A 24,689-nucleotide genomic window follows, 5' to 3' on the forward strand; every position below is an offset into this window, starting at 1 on the left:
ACGAAGCATCATTTGAAAGAATTAGCAGGATCATCTCTTGTCGGCTTGCACTATCAATACGGTAATACCCTACCACCATTTTTGCTACGTTTAACATCCACATCGGAACACCATGTATTTGTGTAACTACGGTATTTCATTATTTGGCAGATGTTCATATGAATATTCCCTTTCCAATCTCACCAAACATATCTCGCAAATACCCAGCAGAATATATCGCTTGTCAAAAATGCTACAAGTTTTCCAAATAACCCAATGTTGTCACTTGAAATGGGGTGAGAGATACAAATTTTTAGTACGAATGGCAAGATCATTCGCTCATTAACTCGTTTAACGTCTATTTGCTATTTAATGCTTGTGTAGTGTCGTAAATATGGAATTTACAGCGTGAGATTACATCAGTCTTATGTTAAGCTCAGTGCAATTCTGGTGATTTAAGTTTAAGGAAAATGAGCAAGTGTAAATGTATATGTGCGAAAGATACATGGCTGCATTAGCTTACCGAAATCCAAATGAGAAATAAAGAGCGTAAAATGTAAATGCGAGAAATGGAAGAAGTACGTGACGACAGAAAATTTTTCAAAAGTTTAATCTGTGAGATGTTTAACTAGACGAACTAAGAAAGGATTCTGGCTTAATTTTAATGCTTATGTCTTATTATAATTATATATAATTAGTATATATATATTATTATATTATATACACATATAGATTATGTTATATACGTAGAGGAATATAACATATGCGAAATACGAGCACATGAACGTTCCCACGCTGAAACACTAGCCAAGTCGTGTGATATATTACATATAATGTAGCGTCGCTATACGAGAACCAAAGTCAGTATAATTTCTTGAATTTGGAAGATACGAAACTTTATATGTTACATTATGTCGCAATAAAGCATGGTCTGCAGCGAAATATGTGAAACGATTTATGTATATCTTCGAATAACGACAAATTTTTTTAGGTAAAAATTTTAATCACATTCAAATTTTAATTTTACACCTTACGAATTACTACAATTATACTTAAAATTACATTTTATGAGAAAATTATAACTGTTTATCTTTGAACAATTTAAACTAGTCTCGCATATCAGTATTGGAGTCCATTATTAATAGACTCCTGTCTTCCAAACAAGATCAGGCTGATAATTCTGGAGTTACAAGCTTATTATGCACATATTTATAACCCGTGCATTCAATCATGATGAATGACAGTCACGAAATCAGATTATTCGATCATATCGACAGAAGTTTCATGGGTCCGTGACATGTTACAGGATGCGACATAATAATTCGTGCTTGGAGCTGTAATTGCATATTATCAATTGAAGGTATACACTGGAAAAGAGAAGCCCTCAATACGCTACGATTAATATCGTCGACACAAATAAACATGTTATAGTTGTTTAACAGCGTATAAAAGAAAGTTTTGATACGTGCTTACAAATGTTATTTTCAAAACAAGTAGTATTTCAAAGAAAATAATGCGAATAAATATATGTTAACATTCCATTCAATTGTTAGTTTACAAAATTTCTTTCTTTTTACATAATGATAGAAACATATCGAAAAGAGAAAAACCATTCTATGGCTAATAATAGTAATAACGAAATACTTTTAAAAATTACAAAAGTGAAACGATGAGCTAAATATCATTTCCTTGAATTCCGTACATCTTGATATTAGCAAAAGGTCAAACAGTATGTTAAATTGGGGACATTCCAGAAATTTTTGGCAGATACCTAAATATTTACTAACTTCACGTTTGATATACTGTCAGATCCTAAAAAATAAGCAAGACTATCAAGTTTTTACAATCAAACGAACCTAGGAAAGAACATTTCCTGCTGCAGAAATTCTGACGTCGAAACTAAAAAGTATCTACGAAATCGTAAAATATCTAAAGAAATATGTAACATATTCCTCTCGTTCGTCTTAATTTATCAAACTTAATACTTATAAGATCCAGAAAGTCACCCTCCTATAATAAAACTTACTTTTTATGCTTTTCCCTATCCCTTCAAATTTATTCCTCTAGCGTAAAAGGACAGAAAAATAATGCAAATTATATGTATATTACAGAACACTCAAAAAGGTAAAAACCACAATTAATGAATAAATGTTAAAATGTCTATTTCCAAAGAGGAGGTCATTTTCTATGAAATTCCTTGTACTTAACGTTATCACGAAATTTTACCAAGATGAGGCTGTTCGGGTAGCGTAAAACATGCAAAAAATTACTACACGAACAGAATTTATGACAGAAACGTGACTTCATTGCTGTTTTTAAGATTCAGTATTTGCATCTCCTTTTATCCTGACTTTCTTGAATTCATTTATTTATGTTCAAGAAACTTACCGCGGTAATTAGGACTCGGAAAACTTACAATTTCTTTTGGCGTCCCCACGACGATTAATGAGCTGTAAAGTTGCGAAAAGTCGGACTGGGAACAGAAATTACGCGATCGCTAGATAATTTTCACAAATCAAAACGTGGGAACCATGTCTACCCACACAGTTGATTTGTTCGAGGCTCGTGGAAAAGGTCAGCAAATCGTTCGAAAAATTTTCATTGGCAATTTCGCGTCCATGCAATTTACTCGTAATCCTTTCAACGTATCAAAAAAAAAAAAAAAAGAAAAAAAATTGAGTTTATATTGATAATAAAGGAATTTTAATATTAATTTGCGTTGATAGTAAATTATTTTGTACAACACTTTTTCGTTATTATCGAAAATTGTTTTAAAGAAACAATCACCTTTCAATTATGACGAGAAAATGTTTAATTAGTAGTGTATTAAAAATTTCTAAACAATAGTGATTATTTCAAAACTGTGTTCGTAAATTACAAATCCTAAATATGTATTATTCTGAAATGTGGTACTTTCACTGTTACGTTACGCATAAAGGCAAAGTCTCTTTACTTCTACTTTCCGTAGATAGACAACACAAATTTTCTGTTTAGATGTGTTGCAGCAAACATCAACTTTTACGCAATTCAAATTCAGAGCACATGCATTCATACAGCGAATTTATGTAGCAAGTTAAAACCATTAAGCTGGCCAAGTCCATATGGAACAAATCACAGAAGTGATAAATATCTCTGCCACAACATACAATCGACTAAATCCACATTTCATTGTTGCCATAAGCACCGTGCATAGAATCATTTATATCGTACATATGATCATAATATTCTACTACACCAAATATGTTACAAAACCATTTCAAACATGTCATAGAACACATTCTTATCGTCATACACAGAATATAACTGAATGTTGTAATTGCAAAGTGAACTTGAAACTTCTTGATCATATATATTATGAGGAAAACTAAATTATACTAGGTTTTGAAGATTTCATTACAGATCTATTTTATGATAGCTTATGTTCCAAACTAACAAGTGTTCCGTAACTTATGAGGTTAAACAATTATAAGGTTATGAGGTATTATGAAGTTAACAATTTCGCCAAATCTTAATTTCTATAAATTCCACTGAATGATGCAATTTGTCTTCCCTACAAATAAAATAACCAAACTATGAAGATACCAGGAACAAAATGCGACGTTACGCAACGACTACAATGTCCTACGAAATCTAATCGGGAAGTATAGGCCTTTGAGCTCGCGACCACATTACATAAGGCAGTCACTTTCGGTTACTAGCAGTCTGGCTGTGTAAAAGTTGCGGAACTGTAGCCGAAGACAAAATAAATCGTTCGTACGAAGGGTGAATCTGACGGAAAGTGGCATAATACGGGTAGGTATTTAGATTAGATTGCTATGTCAGACATACGGTTAGAAATTACTCGGAAAATACGCATTCCGATATTTCGTTAACCGAATCAGTACAACTGCCTTTCGCTATATTTAATCGCACGTTACACAAATTTATACCTTAAAATTTGTACTTTAAGAACTAAGAATCAGTATAAACTCACTCAGATAGTCGGGTATTTTGTAACTGTATACCATAACTTGGCGATTGTAGTACTATATCGACGAACGCAAAATTTTCGAGAAATAAGTAGACGCCATCATATCTTCATTTTTATTCCAATCGTAACCAAACAGAAAATATGTCTGTCCTATTTAAATTCACGACTAGGTGAAGTGGCACTCGATCTTACTTTAATAAGCGCAAGATCGCGGTCTTATGGTTTCCAAGATTACCATGAGTTGCTCATAACTCGACGAAATCGAAAGGAAAATCATTCATGGTCTAAAGGGAAGAAAAAGAAGAAAGAGAACCACGATATCAACATTTTGAGAAGAAATGTTTGTGGAGGGGGCTTGTATAGAGGATGTACGATCGTGAGATTTATTAAATGTTATTGCTTGTTGTTGAAACCGTCGATTATATTTAAAATGATAAATTGGTATACAGATAATGCTCACAAAGATGCTCGTACTAACCGATTCGCTAAGACAGTGTATAAGTCGTAAAATAGGATCGCTAATGACTCGTTAATTAGATCGCTGATAATTCGTTGATAACTGGTTGAAACCCGATCGACAACTGACTGTAACTCCTTTCCTTGTAATCGCGTCCATTTATTTATAGTGGTCGGGAGAGAACAAAACAACAACATGATTTGAATTGTTCTCTAAATCATGCTACATGTTGAATAAGCATTGCGAAATGAGGATGAAGAAAGGCGAACAGGATCGCGCTTCCATGGAACCTCCATCAAATTAAGCAATGAAAGGAATGTATTACAATAGTAACAACAAGCGATGCAAAGATCTTCGGTAAATAAATCCTATCATATTTCCATCTTCGTTTCGTCGATAACAAATAGGATATATGTCTTCTCTATTTAAATTCGCGACTACATCAAGTAACGCTTGATCTTACTTTAAGAATCACAAGATCAAAATCTTATAATTCGAGAGGAAAATTCATACGTGCTCTGAAAGATCACGGGCGAAAAAAAGAAGGAAAGGAAGAAAAAAAACATCGATGATAACATGTAAAGAAGAGAGGTTGGATAACCATTACGGAATGAGAAAGGAGAACAAGATCATGATTCCGTGATTTCCTCCCATGAAACCTCTATCGAATTACTGCTTACTTCACCTAGACCGCGTCACGTCGTCCCGCTTATTTCTCAGTCGCATGCAATGCAAATGTAATCGAATAATAATATAGCGTAGCCAACGCTCCCAGTGGACCGCGAAGACATTCTCGTAAATAAAACGGTTGCGTTTATTCCAAGGAAATGTAGGAGTAAAATGGTCGCTGCTACTCTATGAAGAATCTAGAACAGGAGCGCGTTCGCTTGGGATCTAATCCCGAGAGAGCAACTGCGCCTCCTTTAAAAACAACGCGTCGATACAATTCCCAAAACGCACGACCCGATAATACTCATCCATCCTATGTTGCCAAAACCGTGATGCGCATATCATGGAACTTTCATTGTGAAGCTCGAATAAAACATTTGAATCGGCTCGGGCGAAAGTATCTCTTTTCTTCCAACAAGTGGAAAGTACTATTATATGATGTTTTTCTAAACTTTGAGCTTAAATTTTTTCTTACGAGGTTTATTGAAGAATTAGTGGAGAGTACCAATAGTGAAAGGACGTGGATTTTGTCAATGAAGGCCCGATTCCCTCTTTTAAATGACGAATGTACAAATGATCTCGCTCGTATCATAGGAAAAATTCTGCTTTAGTGAGATATCTTTACCATTTATTTTTGTAGCCATTTTTGCAGTTTTAACTACGTTTCTCGAAACTCTGTACATCCTTTTAGAGAAGCATCCCTTGAAGTACGCACAATTGTCATTCACGCAACATGAGCCCTATCGCTTATTCAAAATTTAATTAAGCTATTATATCCATGAGCAGTATATAACCATATCATAAGTCTACATAAACATCTTTCACCTATATTCTAGATATGTCACATTACTATGAATATTATTATAAATATGTCAGAAGTCACATAGATAGAAAAACTTTACTTACTTTACAAATAAATAGAATTACTTAATCAAACAGTCTCGTATTTCTTTTAAATCCGAAGTCGAATTTTCCACGTGGAAATTTTTCTTTTCCAAATTGATAATCCGATCCATTCGATCGAACTAGGATATTAGAAAGCTGAACGTGAAAGATTATACATCTGGCAACAGTTGATAAGTGGAACAATACGCAGAAAGACTAAGAAGGAGATTTAGGTCTATGAGTTATCGGAGTGAAAATTTATCGACAAATTTTAGACAACGTTAAAAATCACAAATATTTGTGGGTCGCTCCTCGTTTCGAGTGGGAATACCTGGATCGTGAAAACGGATAAAACGAATCGTCGATACGAATTCGTTGCAGTGTGTCGGATACCTGTAGGAATATATACGTGAAATGTAAAGTGAATATATTCGAACAGAAAATAAGTTAGTGAAATATTATGGCTGAAAAGAGCAACGAGAACTACCATTTCAATCTTTTAGTAGGGTTTAATACGCGATAAATAATGACGGCTGCTTGTGACACCGGCATATTACAGGCTGGATCAAACAGACTTCGGCGGAAGCTCTACAATTTCTGTCGTTAATCAGGTACGAGTGATTAAAAGTAGATTAACTGAAAAACGCAGACAGAATAAGAAAGGATTCGTGTACGATCTGTTTACATCTGCAACTATCTTTAACTCATTTTCAGTTGAGACTTATCCCTGTTAATCACCATGACAATGTATGTTTTAATACGAATGGTTAGTTAAATGTGACAGTATGGAGATACTTTATAAAGGATATTAATTTGAAAAAGAATGTATAACAGATATTCCCAAATTTTCGTCCGCGCTTTAGGATATTTATATTTTAATCCCTTTAAAGAGTGGCTTTACTGGTTTTTAGTAGGAGAATAATACGATGCATTATCGATGGATGTTGTACAACAATCGTTGTAAATTTTACGCTGTATTAGCTACAAATAAATTCCTAATTCATAATTGATGATTACATGACGTTTATCATAATCTATATGTATGCAAATTACCTATATTAGTTTAACCAAAAGTTTCTCGACTTTGAAAGACCAGACACAGAGAAGACAAGACTTGCATAACTTAGTCCACGAACTTTTCGACTAGATTGATATATGTTTCTTCATAAAAATCATATGAAACATCACAAAATTTTGTGCAAAGATTTTATAGATTAAATTCGGTAACAACGATTTCGATTTCTGTACGATAAATTATACCTGCTACTGGTATAAAAATTCCGGGGCGAATCTTCCTCAATAACGTATGCAAAGATATAATAATAATACACCCAACTTTGAAAAAGATAAGTTGTCAGCATAATCTTAAAAGATAGTAGGTAAGTATAGATATTAAAAAACTATACATATGTATAACAAACATATGTATAGATAGTTCCATTTATAGCGGGATCCAATATATTTCAGTGGCATCAAAATCCACTCAGTATCGTCTTTGTAAAATTTACCTCGGGACGTGTTATCTCATTGGTCTCACAGACATCGGGTTGAAACCTGCTTACTCATTCCAACAAATGTTTCTCCAAACATTTACCCTTCAACTTCAAAACAGCAAATCTCAAGAAGTCATTGATAGCAAATCCGAAATTCTGAAAAGCTCGACGTCGAAGTACGATATCGCGAGAAACAGCGATCCTCATATACGTGGGATCAGTGCTTTTAGCAAGATTAAGCGTCATTTAGCGCGTATACATTAATTCGAAAATTAATTAACGAAGTAATCGGCATCGGTGTATATGAACGTCATTTACCGAACGTTGTTGCACTAAACCGAGCGTATGTTTCGAGCTTAGTCACGCATGTCAAAGAGAAACACATGATCACCGCGTTTCGAACGGAGACGTCGTAACTTGACCGAACAGAGTATGTACATGCACACTCGCGATTCACAATACAAACTTTATTAAGCGCATCGATGTGGAAACGACCCACCCGACTGTGGATCGAGTAATTAACTGTTGCATGCGCGGAAATTGATTACAGCTGGAACCTTTGAACAGATGCTTTTCGTTAACACTGTTTTCGTTTTGTACCCCGGGATGAAGTGCCGTTACTTGTTTCTGCCGTGCTTTCTATATATTTGTATAAATATATTGAATCATACTTTAATTGCTAATTTAATTTAATGTAATGGTCATTTAAGCTATATACATATAACATGACATACATATATATGAATAATATATATCTAAATTTTTTCGAAGAAATATTTAGCACTAGCAAATGATTATAGCAAATGATGTACTTAACAAATTAAACTTCGCACGAGAACAAATGCAGCCAACCGTTGCTCCTACTCGAGCAACCAACCACCCATTATGAATTATAATTTTCGTGTATATAATTACGAAAATATCATGTCACGAGTACTTTATACACAGGAACATTTGTTTAAAATTCATCCGTTGGCGTATGTAAATTATTTACATTTACGCATGCCCGGACAGGATGATTACACGATTTGCAGTACACCGAGACATTATTTACAAACGTCGATACCGTTCGAGAACATCAATCGTCAGCAGTTTGATAGAAATAATATTTGACGGATCCATAATCTTATTTGTGTTGTGGCATTGTTATTTCCGCTCAGCAAAATGTAATTACAGCGAATAGTATCGATTACGAACACCGAAACAATAGGGAATGTTAGTCTCTTTTAATTGTCTAAATTAACTCACATAGGAACTCGATTTCATTCATAAAGATAAACGCTTTCTGTTTCTCAATTTTATCTTCATACGCATAGTATTAATGAACCATTAATTGCTAACGTACGAAGCATTATGCGTAGTAGGGCGTCCTTTTAATTTTTTCATATCAAATTGTTCTTACATTAAAAATCTTGCAATTAAAGTTCCAGAATTGAAGTACAATATTATGACCAAAAACCACTGATCAAGATTAATACAAGATATATGTACTACTCTAATACAATGACTGAAGACAAAGCTGAATGACACTAAGTTCCTAAAATACGATTATGTCACAGAAATACATCAAACTTAGAACAATAGCAAAACCCTCGTAAAAGCAAGATAACTAATATAGATTCAAGTAAGTTAGTATCCCAATTCTAATGGAAACCATTCTGAGAACAAATCTGGATTCTCGAAAGTTAATCTATGAAACAATCTTAGAATTCGTGTAATATCGTATACTAGAGTTATAAACTATAAAATACCGACTCTTAATGCTTGTATCACCGGATTCTTGGAAGCCTCACTTCAGAAATTCATACTTCTAGACCATAATAACACTATTATCGAATCAATTCAATTGAATTCCTAATTCTTACATTCATAGCGAATAGCACTTGCACGCATACTTCAACGAAAAAGTACAGAACATCACTCAAATAAACGTAGAAATAATTTCACGCTGTCTCAGATTTGAAAAACTCGAGCTCAATTTATCAATTAGCCACTGATCACAAAATAATAATCTTGGTTGAAAACAAGTAAACTGATTAAAGAATAATAATTTTGATTAAAAACAAATTATATACATTTTAATATTGAAATGTATACATTTAATATTGCAATATTTAGTATGAAGAAATCATTATACCAATGCGTTAATATAAGCACAAGAAAAAGCGAAGCTATTCAATCCTATACTGATTCAGTTTTCCTTCAGCATTAACGAACACAACTGATAAGAACGATCGAAAGTACAAGATCGTTCTATGCGAGTTAGGCTGCTCGATGCACCGATCAAAATTTAATGCATCGTTTTCTCTGGACGCGTTGAAATATCGACGTTCGCCATTGCGCACGATCAACAAGGAAGATCGAACTGAAAATATGAACATGGACCGATCGAGGTAGCCATCAGCAGACGGCACGCAGGCATGTATCGTACAGGCCTACTAATTGAAGTAGCATGGTGCTCGTCACGCAAGTGAAAGCAGACCGATCGTTTCGCTTCCAGCTGGAACTTTTCCCCGAGGGAACGCTTGATACGAGAAACGTTCAAACGGTAACGAAGAGGGCAATTACAAGTAATTGGGAATAGGTAAGTGGACCACGTGACGTCCTTATTTTCAAAAGAGCACGACTTATTTCCCGCGCGCGACACCGCCGTCCGCAGAAGGCCAAGCATGCAACGCGATAGCAAGGGAGAATTAGTTTAGCTCTGGCGATGTTAACGAGCCAGTCTCTCTACACGTATTTTTTCGTGAAAATATAATGCGTTCGCTGATCTCGTTTCTTTGTTGTGCTCCTTATGCACATACAAAATATTTCTAAAGAGAAAGAGGACATAAAAGAGAAACGTAGTAGATATATTTAGGTATAGGCTACTTAGGTCATAAGCATCGGGACAGTTTGGTCGATTTGTAGTAACCGTATTTGAAATCAGACAAAATATATGAATTAATGATGATCAAATATTTACATATTATGTATATATAAGGGAATTATATATAAGAAATATATAAGAATATATAATTTTTATAGGAACAGCTTTTACTCTCTTTTTATGAAATTAGCAAAATATAAATTACCTAGTCAGGAAGCGTAGAATAGAAATAATATTTTTACTATGTACTGTATATATATACCGCTATATACAATATTGACTATCACTACTTCCATTAATATCAGAAGTCTTTCGATTATTTTAGAAATACCTTTTGAATTTCATTCGGGATTTACAAATTAAAGAATTTGGAAATAAACAGCTTGTCAAGTATAATAGAATAGTCCTGCAACGCGGCTTCGCGATAATGCAACTTAAGGCTGCCTATAATTTTATCGCTGTAATTACTGTAACATTTACTCGATCAAATTTGATATCCCGCGACTACTTGTTGGAATCTCATTTTCCAAGGGTGAATATTTCATACTCGAAGGCCATTAATGGGCCTGTCTTCATTACCTTGAGTTTCAAAAACCTCGAAACAATTTTGCAACCAAGAGCTTTTCTCCTGTAACAGAGAATTTCACCCGTCAATGATTTCAACGTTACTCTGAACGTCTTTCAGAACACTCTTTTGAATAATGAACCACGAAGAAATCGAGCATTGTTGCAATACGACTCTTCCTTTCACCGATGGAATTCAAGATCGGCCTCTGGTTCAATTCAACTTGAAACTCGTATTTATGAAATGGAATTCGCGAAGTTTTCGGTGATATCGCCGACACGTGTCCAGAACTACCGGAATTCTTGGAATAGTTGAAGGTTTGTATACATCTTGAAAGAGACGAATCGATGCGACGCTTTGCCGCCACACAGCCGATCTACCACTTATCCGAACTATCCAACGCAACTCGGCCGTTACGAGAAACAATCGGTACACATCCAACTTCCGATCGCGATGGCAGATACAATTTCACTTTAATCTCAAAAGCAAAGCGTAGTGACGACCCAATGGTAATGTCGTTTAACGTTACGAAAGGAGATGGATGTAGAGAAACGCAAGAGAGAATGGAGCTAGTTGTCACCAGAAATTCGTTGCCATAGGTCACATTATTCGTTGTTAAATTTTAGTTTACGAAGATCGGAGGTTGTCGTCGAGACACGTAAATGTGTCTATCGTTTCGATATTTCAAAGATGACTCTAACAGGATGAGACAAGTTTTATAAGAAGAAAAATTCGTTGCTAAACTGCGGATATCTACGTTCGTTTATAGAAAATGTTAATGTAAAAAATATATAAAGATCACAGGAGAAAGATATGATGTCATATTTTTCATGTGAGGGAAATTTAAGAATTTAATACATTGTTCGATCAATTACACATTACCAAAACTATCTTTTTATTAAATTTGATTATGGGATTCTTTTCAAAGATATTTACCTCGGAAATATTGATTTCTCTTAAAAATATTGCTTGTCATATTTTAGATATGTATTGGATATGTACGAGCATCAGTTTCTTTCACAAAACTTTATGGATTTATTATCTATTGCTGAGAGGCTTTTATCTTCCAATAAATTGTTTCCTTTTTTAAACATGCAATATGCTATTATATTAAAGTGTACCTTTTTAATTATTAAGTAACATTAAAAATCAACGAACTTGTGCTTATCATATTTTTCTCCAATAAGCTTATCGTTTACATGTTTCAAAGATGGTTCTGACAGGATGAGATAAGCAGAAGGAAAATTGTTGAGTTGAAGTTTCGTCAGTGATGCATCCAGTAGAATCTTCGATTTTAATCACTCTTCAGAAAGCACGAAACGCATCGAGACATAACCGTAAAAGATGACATTTTCGAGTTCTATGGCTAATATTGATCTTATATTTGATCTCATGCCAGGACAACATTAAACGGCTCGATTAAAATTGGTCGCTGCAACGAATATTCGCAATGAATATCCGCGATGACGGATAAAATTACGATACGTTTAAAGCTAGTGTATTTTTGTAGAAAAATAAGTATGTACAGATCTAAATAATTTCAATAAAAGGATCGTTCGATTTTAAACAACCTGCTAATGTCTCAAATATTATAGCATAACCGCAAAAGGAATTGACAAGATTGAGAAAAGATGGAACAAGCTCAGCATCGACAACTTATAATAGAATATTTTCTGTTCTATCTATTGGATATTACGAGTATCGGATCAATACGAGTGTTGATAGCTCGGGATATATTTTGGAGAGAAAAGGAATATTTACAGAAAGATCTCTAAACGTTCAAATCTTTTCAAACATACATACAATATCACTAATAATACAAATTAAGGAATTCATAACGAAATTATTACATGGCAAAACCAACATTATAAAAGGTGTCACAATAGAAAATTTCACTAAAAATCTTTATTAGGAAAATTATTATATATCAAAGATATTAATATATTTAACAACTGCTTTACTTTTTTATTTCACTATATTATTCTTTTAAATAAAAATATGCTTTTTCAGGACACCCAATATAATACTTTGTTTCATTCTTACTTTCCAAAAAAATATAATATACATACCCAGCTATTATTTCGCAAGACAAAGACTTTCCGACTAATTTTTAAATCTATCGCTTAAAATTATCTCTAATCGTTCAAATACATAACATTCACTACGAATGATAGAAGAGGAGACAGAAACAGAATACACCTAAATGGTAAATATAAGGAAAGAAATATAATTCGAAACTAAATTCTCGGATAAAAAAGCTCGTACCAGTGTTTCTAATGCTAGACATCACGTGTAAGGAATAAAATCACAACTCATACGATCTCTTTCACACGGCGATATATCGCGATACGTACATGTATAATATCATACACGTATCACATACGTGTATCGCCATGTGAAAAAAGGCTAAGGATTTCTATCTTTCCTATGTACGCCCTGTCTGGTCGCTAAAGACTGGAAGAGGGGAAAACTACCGAACAATCGATTACTCGCTACGCTTGGATACTGGGCGGAAACAACTGAACATTATTCGCATGTTTTTCCTTTCGGCGTTTCGCATAATAATTTCCGTGTGTATAGTGTATACTCAATCAGAGTAGATAGCAGTAACACTTACGGGAACCGATATACGAACCACTGGCAGTTTATTCGACATTTTCTATGACTGTTGCTCCTAGCTGGCACACTCAGAGCTGCATCCATATAAAAGAAAAAAAATCAATTACCGTTGTTTTCGCTGGTGAAATTTAATCTCTTGGCTAGTTAGTTTTTACAACTGTTCGACTACGGCGCAGTCGTTAGTAACATCGAAACGTTAAAACGACGAGCAACTTATTTGTTTCGAGGTTGAGAATATATATCTGTACTTGAGAGCTTCAAATTAGAATCAGTTCATCTCCTTCGGAATTAAGTTACATACGTCACCTATCTTACCGCTCGTCCTTTGTTTCATTCCTTATTCCGTTCTTTATTTTGTTCTTTGTTTCGTTCTTTATTTCGTTTTTTATTTCGTTTTTTATTTCGTTCTGTATTTCGTTCTTCCTCACAAATTTGTTTATTAAAAATAGAGAAGATTTAGTGGTGTTAATTTTTTTAAATGCGATATTACCTTGTCAAACATCGTCTGGTTACATATCCAAAAAGATAGATTTGGAAAATTTCATTTTAAAAGCTGATTTAGCGAAGAGAGCTTTTAATTCTAAATCTAGGAGATTGCGGTCCTAAAAATTCCATTGCAAGTCTGTGTATATCTGAGAAATATAATAACTTTAATCCATGTTGCGGTACTAATTTTTGCATAAAAATTGTCCGCATGCAAGAAAAGTATTTAATTTTACTAAATTAAACAAATTATTCGTTCTTCCTTTGCTCTTTATTTTCTTCCATATTTTCTTTCGTTGTCAGATATATTTCAGGTACAGATATATTTCTCTAATTGTCTACCGATCACATCAAATTTACGTAAAATAGACGTAAAATTCTTCAAATAATGTTTTATTAACTCACGTTAAGAATTACAAGATTACTCTTGTGTAAATAGAAATCTATATTAGATTACATGTATAAATGATTCTCTATAAAATGATTTTCTCTAATAGATATGCAGAAAATAAGATCTATTCAATTCAAAATGAATAATTCTTATATTAAAAGTAGGATACTTTTTGTTAATAAATTAATTACTAGTTATCAATTATAACTAGTTGTTGTTGATGTTATAAATGAAATATTAACTCGTCTTTACGAGTTCATAATATAAAGAAAAACAATCTTTCTCAGGTATACTCTGTACAATGAATGGAAACCTACCATGTGATTGCGAACTTTCATTATAATGACTGATTATCTCTACTGCTGTAGAAATCACCTACATTATCGCTACTATCTATATTAAGAGAACTATCATTCGTAATGTCATAATAACTCTACAACTATACCCAAAAAGTAAAAAAAGATGATATTCAATGTATGTTTCACGAAGATAGACTTAAAATCCAATAAAATGTCGCAATCGTCGCCTGAAATTTTTTAACAATGAATTATAATACACTCATAGCGGATTATACACTCAAATATGAAGAAAGTAAAAAGTAGTTTAATATGTAATTAGATGATACTTAGGCCAATCGTGATAGAAAAATTATACAAGCCAGCAGTATTTGTAAAAATCATCATGAGACGTATTATCCTATCAATCTCTGAAGAGTTAACAAATTTATTGCATATATTATATGTCTATGATCTTCTAACACACAATAATAAAAATGTAAAATGTATGTACAAAGTTTTAAATTGTGAATTGTAAATTTTGTATGAAAATTATTTTCCAACATATACATAGCACATATAGGCAAGGAAAATCCGATTAGTGACGAATATGTATATTCAACATGAAATTTAGAAAAGATACTTTCACGATAATTAACGTAAAACGTGTACATAAAATTTGCCAATAAGAAGATAAATATTTTATTTGTTAGTTAATAGACATGTAGTATAGATAATAAAGAACGGCTCAATGACCGTGATAATTCTAAAAAGCGATAAATTTTATTCGGCACAGAAATGAAATTATACTCTCCCTCTTGAACACCGGCCATTAAGCGTTCGTTTGCCGTGGTGAATGAAATCTCGCTTTAAAACGCGTGCTAACGATTGATATTTCTAATTTCCGGCCGATATTCCCCCATCCAGGTATAGCGCTAATGGAGAGTGAGCTCTTAAACCCCTTATTTCCCGTCGATAAATCTATCATCTGGCAAATTTCGTCGACGAAAAAAACAACCGTCGACACGCAGTCGACGCTACAACGATGATAAAGCTGCATAGTTATCGCGATTACAGCCAACAATCCTCCTGCCGTTTCTATGGGTTTGTCCCGTTGGAACATGTGCGAGAGCACGTAGTCGTCGCCGTTATATCGACGACATGAGAGTGTCGAAATCGTTTGGTTGCTCGATACAACGAGCACGGAAATTCGTTTGAAATTTAAATCACGCGGCTAACATGCAAATCGAGGATGCCATTAAGAAGCGATACGTCGCGCGTCGCGGTGACGATTTGTAATGGCGTGGCAAGTCGAAATCTCGTTCCATCAAAGTCAAAGACTGGTAGATTACTTTACAATTTCTCGAGTTCTTAAATAGGGGATTTTTAACGACGATAAAAAACAGATTTATTTAGCTTGGTGCATAAAAATATAAAATCGAACGGAATATAAAATTTTGGATAAATTCTAATTTTTATTATGATGATCTAATATTAATTATGATGATCTAATATTAATTATGAAAAACGACGTAATCGTGATTAGTTTATAGCTTGGAGTTATAGTTTGGAGTTATAAAAAACCATTTTTTTTTCTATAATATCTAGAAGTTAAAAGTTTTGAAGATGTATTAATTGGTTGATAACACGTAACGGAAATTCCCAAGTAATAAGTAATCAGAGAATAAAATTTTGCGAAGTTTTACAAAAGACTTCTCAATGGATGCCCTAATTTTACACTATTTTTCGAAAAGTATTTTGACAACTAAAAGGGAAAACGGTGGATACTCGAAAAGAGTACACGTTTTAAGCGTACTAAAAGTTTTTAGAATTAAACCTTTTTATTTCTCAAGTAGTACGTCTGCTATGAAAATGAGGACAATGCTAGAAAGAGAACCACAGTTTTGTAGAAAAACTGAAGTCACAATTAAGACCCGAATAAAAACCAAGCACGTACATCTTACCATGTTTTTCGCCCTTCCGTACGTTCTCCTTGATTAGCTTTTTTAATTTTACTCGTTCCGATCTTGAAACGCTTCTACATTTGTCCCAAAAACTGTCGAGCTTATCCTTTCTTAATACCATTTTAATCATTCCTGATTTGTTCGATTTTACAATAAAATACGTACCCTATCACGAGTTTATTTAATCGAATTGTTTTTGAAATGATTTTGTAATAACCAGAGAATCTATGTGTATGCGTTTAATAAAAAATCACGTATTCCAAGTAAAGTCTGAGGTTTACCTTTTACTGTTTCTCTATCCTAAAATCTAGTTTTATAAAAAGACTAAGCAAACATTGTCTCAAATACACCTAAATAAACAGAAAATTGCTGTAATTGCGTGAAAATAATCAAACTCTCCAGAGTTTGTCTCCTAAATTATATTCTAATTTTCGTACTGTCAAAAATACGAGCTCGTTCGGAATATAGAAAACTACTATCAACTTGAAAAAAAATTAGCAATTAGTAATCACGAAAACAATTTAAAAGCTATTGACCTAATACTGCCTAAGCAAATATTTGAAGCTTAACGACCATTCTCCATTTTCCTATCAGGAATGAAAGACATGGTAATAATTCTGACCCTGACCGATATCACGTTATAAACGAATCCCATTTACTCATAAATCTAGTTATTCCCAGAACAAATACTCACCATTGACACATGATAAAACACCGAACTCCGTGAAACATATCATTCAATCAAGTTTTTGCCGATTCTGAGATGGATACCATGCATTTACGAAGAAACCTTTCCCTACATAATTATACATCCGAGAACTTGCTATTATTTTATTATTTAAAAAATTAATATGATTAAATATATATTTAACACTATTGATAAAAGTAGGTAAATGAACTCTAACCTTGAAGCCAGTAAGGAACGTCGCGGGATCAGAGGGGGTCCGGGCCGAGGACGCCTGATTGGTGGCCCCGTAACTCAACTGATGCTGATAGTTGGAAAGGATCTTTTTGTGAGCACTGGCCTGAGCTCTATAAGCTGACACTGATAACTTCATTTCTTCGTGTTCCCGGTAAAGGGTCCGATTCTCCCGATGCTCCAACCAGGGTACATTCTCGTTCCTTCGTGGTAAACGTGGTTAAGTCTTTTTAAGAGATCGGCACGCGCGGCCGGACAGCTACGATGAAAATCCCTCGGAAAAGGAATGAAAGCGGGTCAGCTACCGCGTTCGACTAGTTATCCGCTTTTCCTGCCTTCGATTTCAGCCGATTTTCCCGGTCTATCGTAGTTGTTTACTTTTATTTTCACGAGTTCCCTTCGTTCGATATCCTTATCTCAAACTCCGCTCACGATTTCGTTTCAATTCTTGGTAGTTTTCCCCAGGCCTCTTTCCCTTTTGTATCTGACTTCGACTGACTTCTACTAAATAGACAATCGTCGTTAAGCGGTACTCCAATCTTGTTCCTTCGCTTTGGAATTCATTGTTTCGTTAAACATCAAGATCTAAAAAGGAAGTAGCTAACGCTCGCTTTAAAAAGCTTGTAATACGGGCGTACGATACAAAGAGGCTTTACGGGGATAATTCGTCGAGAAATTTTCTTCCCTTTCGATGATCGTGGGGTTTATATCTTCTTAACGGATCGGTTGTTACGAATTTTCTCGATATCACGGGAAAAGGGGTACGGAACGGCGAGATGTTTCTCTCTATTCGTTTGTGGACGATGATTTCCCGCGAGAGAGGCGAATACGAGGATACGTGACTCTTCGGCTTGCCTTGTCCCTTTCGCGCGCTCTCTTCTCGCGTTTCGACGGCTATTCTCAATATATCTGTCCGATCGAATGGAATAGTTTTGCAACCAAAGGCTTTCGAAGGTGAGCAGATTCAACACACCTAGCTAGCACGATCGAGGAGTAAATCCTTTTAGAAACCGTATGAAGGATTAAACATCTTACAATGGAAGAAAGGGTATCGATCGTAGGAATAATCCTTCTTTCGTTTACCAGTCCACGTTCGTTTTCTTACCCAGTTACGAGCAGTTTAACGTTCCTCCCAAGCTGTCGTAAATTCACCGTTTCGCCAAGAACAAACTCGCTCCCCGCTGGACTTTTTCTAATTGAAGCTTCCCTCCATCAGGATTCCCTGTAGCGTAAACAGACCGACTATCCACGGTCTAATTTCAAATCTTTTAAACTCTTTCAACGATCAACGTCTCATATTCTATATAATGTTCTACCGATAATACGAGCAACATACATCGAAGGCAGATCGCGTATTAATTTCTCGTCATCTATTCACATGGAACATCCCCATCTTCGACGAAGGAACTAAACACCCTTGGATTTATCGTCTCTCTATTAAAAATTAGAATTTCATTAATTCACTAACAACGATTATAAGTCATAGGAATAACGAACATTTGTAATGTCGCTCGATTATTCGCCCCTTGAACGCCTTCTTTCTACTTCTTTTTATTCGTCGTCGACTCAAGCTATAAGGCCACGTGCCGTTGTTCATTAAAAGTCGAACGCGCAGGACGCCACGAGTAAAGCGTGTTCCCACAATCAAGAAGCCGTGACAAGGATATCTACGTCCCTTTATCGTCCCCTTGTCGTGTATCTCTTCGTTCGGATGACTTCCACGTACTTCGCAGTTCTGCTCCCTTCTAGCGTCCTGTGTGATCGATTCTATTTCAGCTACCGTGGCACCGAAATGCGAAAGAGATCGAGCATGATGTCCGACCAGTCCTCGAAAAACCATTGGATACTTCGAGCGGATCCTTGGGTCCAGGCAATAGAACTAGCTTTCCTCAATGATCCTTTGGTTCGCGTTTTTCTATGTTTCGATCTTGATCCTTCGATCGAACTCGACTCGCGACAACAAAGTCATTTCCTTGTGATATCGAAAGATTTGCAGGATTTACTCGTTCGAACGGTTATTTCTTATTCCTCGAGGTAACGTCTCAAACACTTTCACGATGAAACGAATTATTTCTTCAAAAGTATCCGGATCTTGATCGCAACACTTTGGGTCGTTGATCACAGCACGAACAACAAAGATTCACTAATACGACAACGCTGTCTATACTCATTATAAGACAGAAGCCGTAAGAAGTAAAGGAACTTTCGATTATAGCACCGAGCCAAATATTTTTCCAGTTGATTTCAGGATACGAAACGATCGTAGACGATTACCTGTAAATAAGTGGAATTGTCACCATATTGCGAAAAATCTGCTCGAACCGACGAAACACGTATCACCATTGGTAAAGAGCCTCTCGAACTCGAAAGCTTCGCGAACCGATGAGATTCGCAGCAACGGAACATTAAGACGCGTCTGTAGCCGTAACCTATCGATTCTGATGGCCTGATAAGGCAAAGCTTTAAACCGACGAACCATTACCAAACGGACTTACTTCCGAATCCATGCTCTGATCTTCGACATTGTCACGACTCCGTATAACGGGTGTAAGGGATTAACGAAAGGATTAACAAACTCGGGATCATCGAAGGGTACGAGTCACGTACGAAACGAGACAGAGGGAGAGACACGTTGGCCACGTCAATTTGCTTTGCCAACAATAGACATTGGCACTCGATGGAAGATCAAAGCGTCGCGTGGTCAGTTGGAACGCGGCAAACGTCAGTGACTAACCCCGTAATCCGCTTAACCGAGGAAATTAGTCGTTCGCGGGCCGGAACATGGAAAATCGTTGTCGCAAACTTTTCCAATTGGTCCAGATTTGTTCTTCCTTACGCGGTTGTCTCGTCTATTTTTGATCGTCCGATCTTCTGTTTGTACGATCGGTTGAAACATAAACGATAGACGAGTAAATCAGTGAACAGAATTCGGTCGGGCCGTTAGTAGACCGCAACGCGTTGCGTCCGTAGCTCGAGCATAACTGGATTACCGCTACCAACGACACCGTGCATCGAGACATCGACTAACCACCACGAGGTTCGGCCTGTTCGTTCTATATTCACCCTTCGCTATAACTGGATTAAATATTATCATAAACTGCGCGCGACCGGGCGAACGTGCCACCTACGCGGATTCTGCCTCGCGTGATTTTAGTCCGCGCTTTCATCGCTCGTGTTACCGCTCAGTCTCCGATTCGTTCGCAAACGAATTTCACTTGTTCGTATGATTTGGGGATGAATAAATGTAACGTCAAAGGAGACTCGAAGACGGTCATCGCTTTACTCGAATTCGGTGGTTATTGGGTTATAGTTAATTGAATTTGAAGATTGGTGTAGAAATAATAGAATAATTATATTATAAATATATCTATATATTTGTAAAAACATAGAAGAAAGACTAAAAATATAGGATTTTTCAAATTAGGCCTTTTCTGACAAATTGTGGGAACATGATTTACAAATGGCAATAAGAAAAATATATGTGTTATGTGAAAATTAACTCCATGTAGATGTTTCGTTATGAAATGAGTAATGAATATTGAATCTAACGTAACATGTATAATTAAATGTGCTTTGTCACAACATCACGGACAAATATTTTATTGTGCAATACATGTAAGAGATCGCGATTTATTATAAAATGTTTTTATTTCCCATTAATATTAAGCGTTTAACTATAAAAATATAATAAAAAATTTGCAGCCAAAATTTGTACCGTATTTACTTTCTATTTTCACTTGAGAATTATGTTCGCAATTTATCAGAAAAACCGAGAACACCCCATGATATGGAATGCATGATATGGAAACTACAAAAATGATTCACATACATACATACTGATAGAAAACAGTAACGCGAAAACCAAAAGATAAAACAAAGTTTTAAATGCGAAATTGAAACATATAAACAAAACATTTTTAATTTAAGCAGACAATACGAAATTATCTCGCTTCTTTGAAATAAGTACTACGTATTTAGATCCACAAATACCACTATAAATGAAAGAAACAACCACCGATCGCACTATTATCCTTTGGTTAATCTTTGTCTGAATACAAGAATCGAAGAAATTCTCCTTCCCTATTGTGCACTTTCAACGAATCCGGATCACCATTTTTATGCGACGATAAAATGGAAGCTCACAAAATCAACCTAAAAAAATATCGTTCCAACCTCCGGTCGAATAATTATTCTTTACGCTAAGATTCGTTGGTGGAACACAAAAGCATTGTTTGTTCAATACCACGGCCCAAACCATGACTCCCGATTCGTTTAACGATCACAATTATTTCCTAAGCAAGTACCTGCTTCTCATTTGGTAGCTTGGCTGGCACTATAATGCATAAGCACACGGCGTACATGTAAATTGAAGTGCGACAGGACGAGAGAAAGAGGAAGAGAAAGAGTGAAAGTGAGAGGGAGGAGCAACCAGTAAGAAGCAGCATAACCTGCTCGTCAAATACGTCGCCCATTATACGTTGACTGCATTGCTGTCTCTCTCATCACTTTCCAGCCCTTTCCCGTCTTTCCAGCAACGCTCTTACACAAATACGAGCCTGACTGTCATTCGGCTTATCGATCATTCCAATTGGTCATTACGGAAGATCGAGAGGGACAGTAAGCACGGACCATCGAGCGGAACCACCCTTTTATTTTCCTATCGCCCTATCGTTTCACCAGCAAGGAATATTTCGCGTAAACGTTGGATATTGTTTTGTCAAATAGCGTTTTTAAAAAATATGGAAGCCATACTTCGCAAGGACTATTTGTAACTTCCAATTTTAAGATTTCCAAGATTTGAAACATCGAAACTGTCGCTAAGTAATTTTTATTGTAGAAAAAAGAATAGTGATAATACCGCGAGTGCTGGTTGAGAAATTAATTTTAAAAGATGTTGAGGATTAAGTCATATGTAAACTATTGATAGAGAAAAATAAAAAAAATAACGTCACCTGCATTCCTAAGTTGAGGCGTATAATGAGAGATTTAGAATACGACAAGAGGAATAAATGCGTTACAAACAAAGTTGCAACATAATTCGTAAAAGTACGTCATATAGAAAAATCTCGTAATATAATTTTATGGAACGGGTAGAATCGTAAATCGAATTGAAAAATGAGGATATTAGTGTGCAAAATATGCATATGATCAACCGCTAAAAAATGAGGAACCTACAAAGAAATGTGCGTAATACGTTTACTATAAACAACACGCACATATATATAGGTTCGATCTTTAACGTTAAAGAGTCAAAAAGACACGTTGTCGGAAGGCCAACAGCTCGGAGAATCTTTTGTCAGCACTTCTCTTTTCGTTAACCCTTTTCCTTTGACTTTTATCTTATCTTTCTTTTCGCCCGTACGCGTTAGTAGAGTCACGCAAACAACAAAGAAACCACTTTGAGGATAACGAGAACTTGTCGAATTCGATATAGAGACGCGAAGCAATCGAACATCATGTTTAAGGTGATAAAAGCACCGTCGAACTAATCCAAATATAGCATTGTTCCGCTTCCTCGGTCTATTTCTCTCCGTAAGGACGAGTCGAGCTGCGGACGCCTGTATTTCTGGACGGTTCTCATAAATGAATTACGCGATTTCAAATCGGGTCGACTAGAATTGTGCAAGAAGGTCACAGCTTTTCTCGTTAACCGAACAATCGTCATCACGCGACGAGGCTTTATTAGAACGGCATTCCTTCTTCGAGTGCTTCCTTCCGCGAAGTAAAACGAACGTCACTCGAGCGAACGGCTAATTACGTTCATTAAAAAACACGTTGTTTCCTCCGATATTCTCGAAACGAAAAGAAATACACTATGAGGTAAATCCAACCTTCGCCTACACCATCGGAACTTCTACTTACTTTAATCGCACAACAAACTTAGCGTTTCTTTCGTCAACGAAAACGAAATCAAACACTATTGTACGCGATATCGATCTACAATTGGCGTCCGGCCGAATGGATCGCTACCGACTTCGACTAGTAAATCACCGACGACACGACATCGACGATAAGTCGATAATTCCTTCACCTTCCAACGTGTAGAATATCTTGCGACAAACGATATGCTTCTGGTCGTTCACAGACACACAACACCCTATCCATAGTTCCTCTGGAAGAAAGGATCAGCCGATTAGCCCTTCAACGACGATCTTCAAACCGACACGACCGACCAACATATGCCAGTCATCGAAATGCAATTCGTCGTGACGACCGAACTAAAGCAAACTAAACCAAATCGATATCGAACTGTGTACGATCGCGAGTTCGAGTTCTTCTTAGCAGTCAGCTGATGAGCGCAGCTTCTCGATGATCGACGGCACCAGAGTCACCCACCAATAGAACTGTCACCCGCGACGAGGTACGTAAAAATACCGTTACGATATCGCGTTGATACGATCGATTTAACAATCGGCCGATCTGAAGGTATCATCGAAGGATACCGGTCGCGTTTCCGCACGCACGTGTTACTCGGCCCCACGAAAGTCACTAGGAGGCAAGTAGCAACCCCCGCCAACCGTGGAGGACGGAGGGTGTGAGACAGGATGCCGGAACGTCTGACGATGGGAGGGATGATGGTTTGGTAGGGAGGGAGGTTGTAGTGGGAGCGTGAGAAAGAGGGGCGAAAAACGGCGAGGGGTAAAGAGTGGAATGGTACAGAAGGACGACCCGCAGGTTTCGCGTTATCATTACCACCATAGCGCTCGGGATTCCTCCCTACTTTGTTCCAGCCTGCAGAACCCCACCACGTATCCACATCTACGGATTAAAAACCGAAATCCTTCCCCTATCACTCCCGCTCTGTGCCCCGTTTACGTGGCGTTCGTGTGGTGTTCGTCGGTCGTGGGGATGCTGCGCAGTCTCTGGACCGTGTATATACCGTGCAACACCGAACGGACTTTCTGCGATATAGCCTGCTGCCGCTTCCTGCCCTGGCGAGGCGCTATGCGAACCCGAAATGCAATTTGACCAAGGGGGAGCAGAGTGGAGCAAGAGAACCACGGTCGAGGATGGATCGTATACGTTTTTGACGGAAGTTCCTTATCGAGATACGATGAGGATGATCCATCGGATGATATTGACGAATCGTATTGGTACTGACGAACAGATAGCTTTTTCGACCAGATAACGTGCGATTTCCTTTTTTTTTT

General features: G+C 36.2%; 1 protein-coding gene across 5 annotated transcripts in view; it reads right to left on the reverse strand.

The window, feature by feature from the left end:
• The window catches only part of LOC126877502 (uncharacterized), a 206,124-nt gene extending 182,117 nt beyond the window's left edge, over nucleotides 1–24,007 (reverse strand). For 2 of the 5 annotated variants that reach the window (XM_050640212.1, XM_050640207.1), the window contains exons 1-2: nucleotides 23,401–24,007; nucleotides 17,525–19,812 (exon numbers count right to left, since the gene is read on the reverse strand). In XM_050640212.1, the coding sequence (XP_050496169.1) occupies nucleotides 17,525–17,677 (153 nt within the window). In that variant the 5' untranslated portion in view covers nucleotides 17,678–19,812; nucleotides 23,401–24,007. Of the gene's footprint in view, nucleotides 1–13,504; nucleotides 13,581–17,524; nucleotides 19,813–23,400 lie in introns of those variants that run through there. The other 3 variants (XM_050640208.1, XM_050640222.1, XM_050640219.1) reach the window with 3 other exon arrangements.
• Nucleotides 24,008–24,689: the final 682 nt, after the last annotated feature.

The sequence above is a fragment of the Bombus huntii genome, chromosome 2, assembly GCF_024542735.1.
Source record: "Bombus huntii isolate Logan2020A chromosome 2, iyBomHunt1.1, whole genome shotgun sequence".
Taxonomy (NCBI): Eukaryota; Metazoa; Arthropoda; class Insecta; order Hymenoptera; family Apidae; genus Bombus; species Bombus huntii.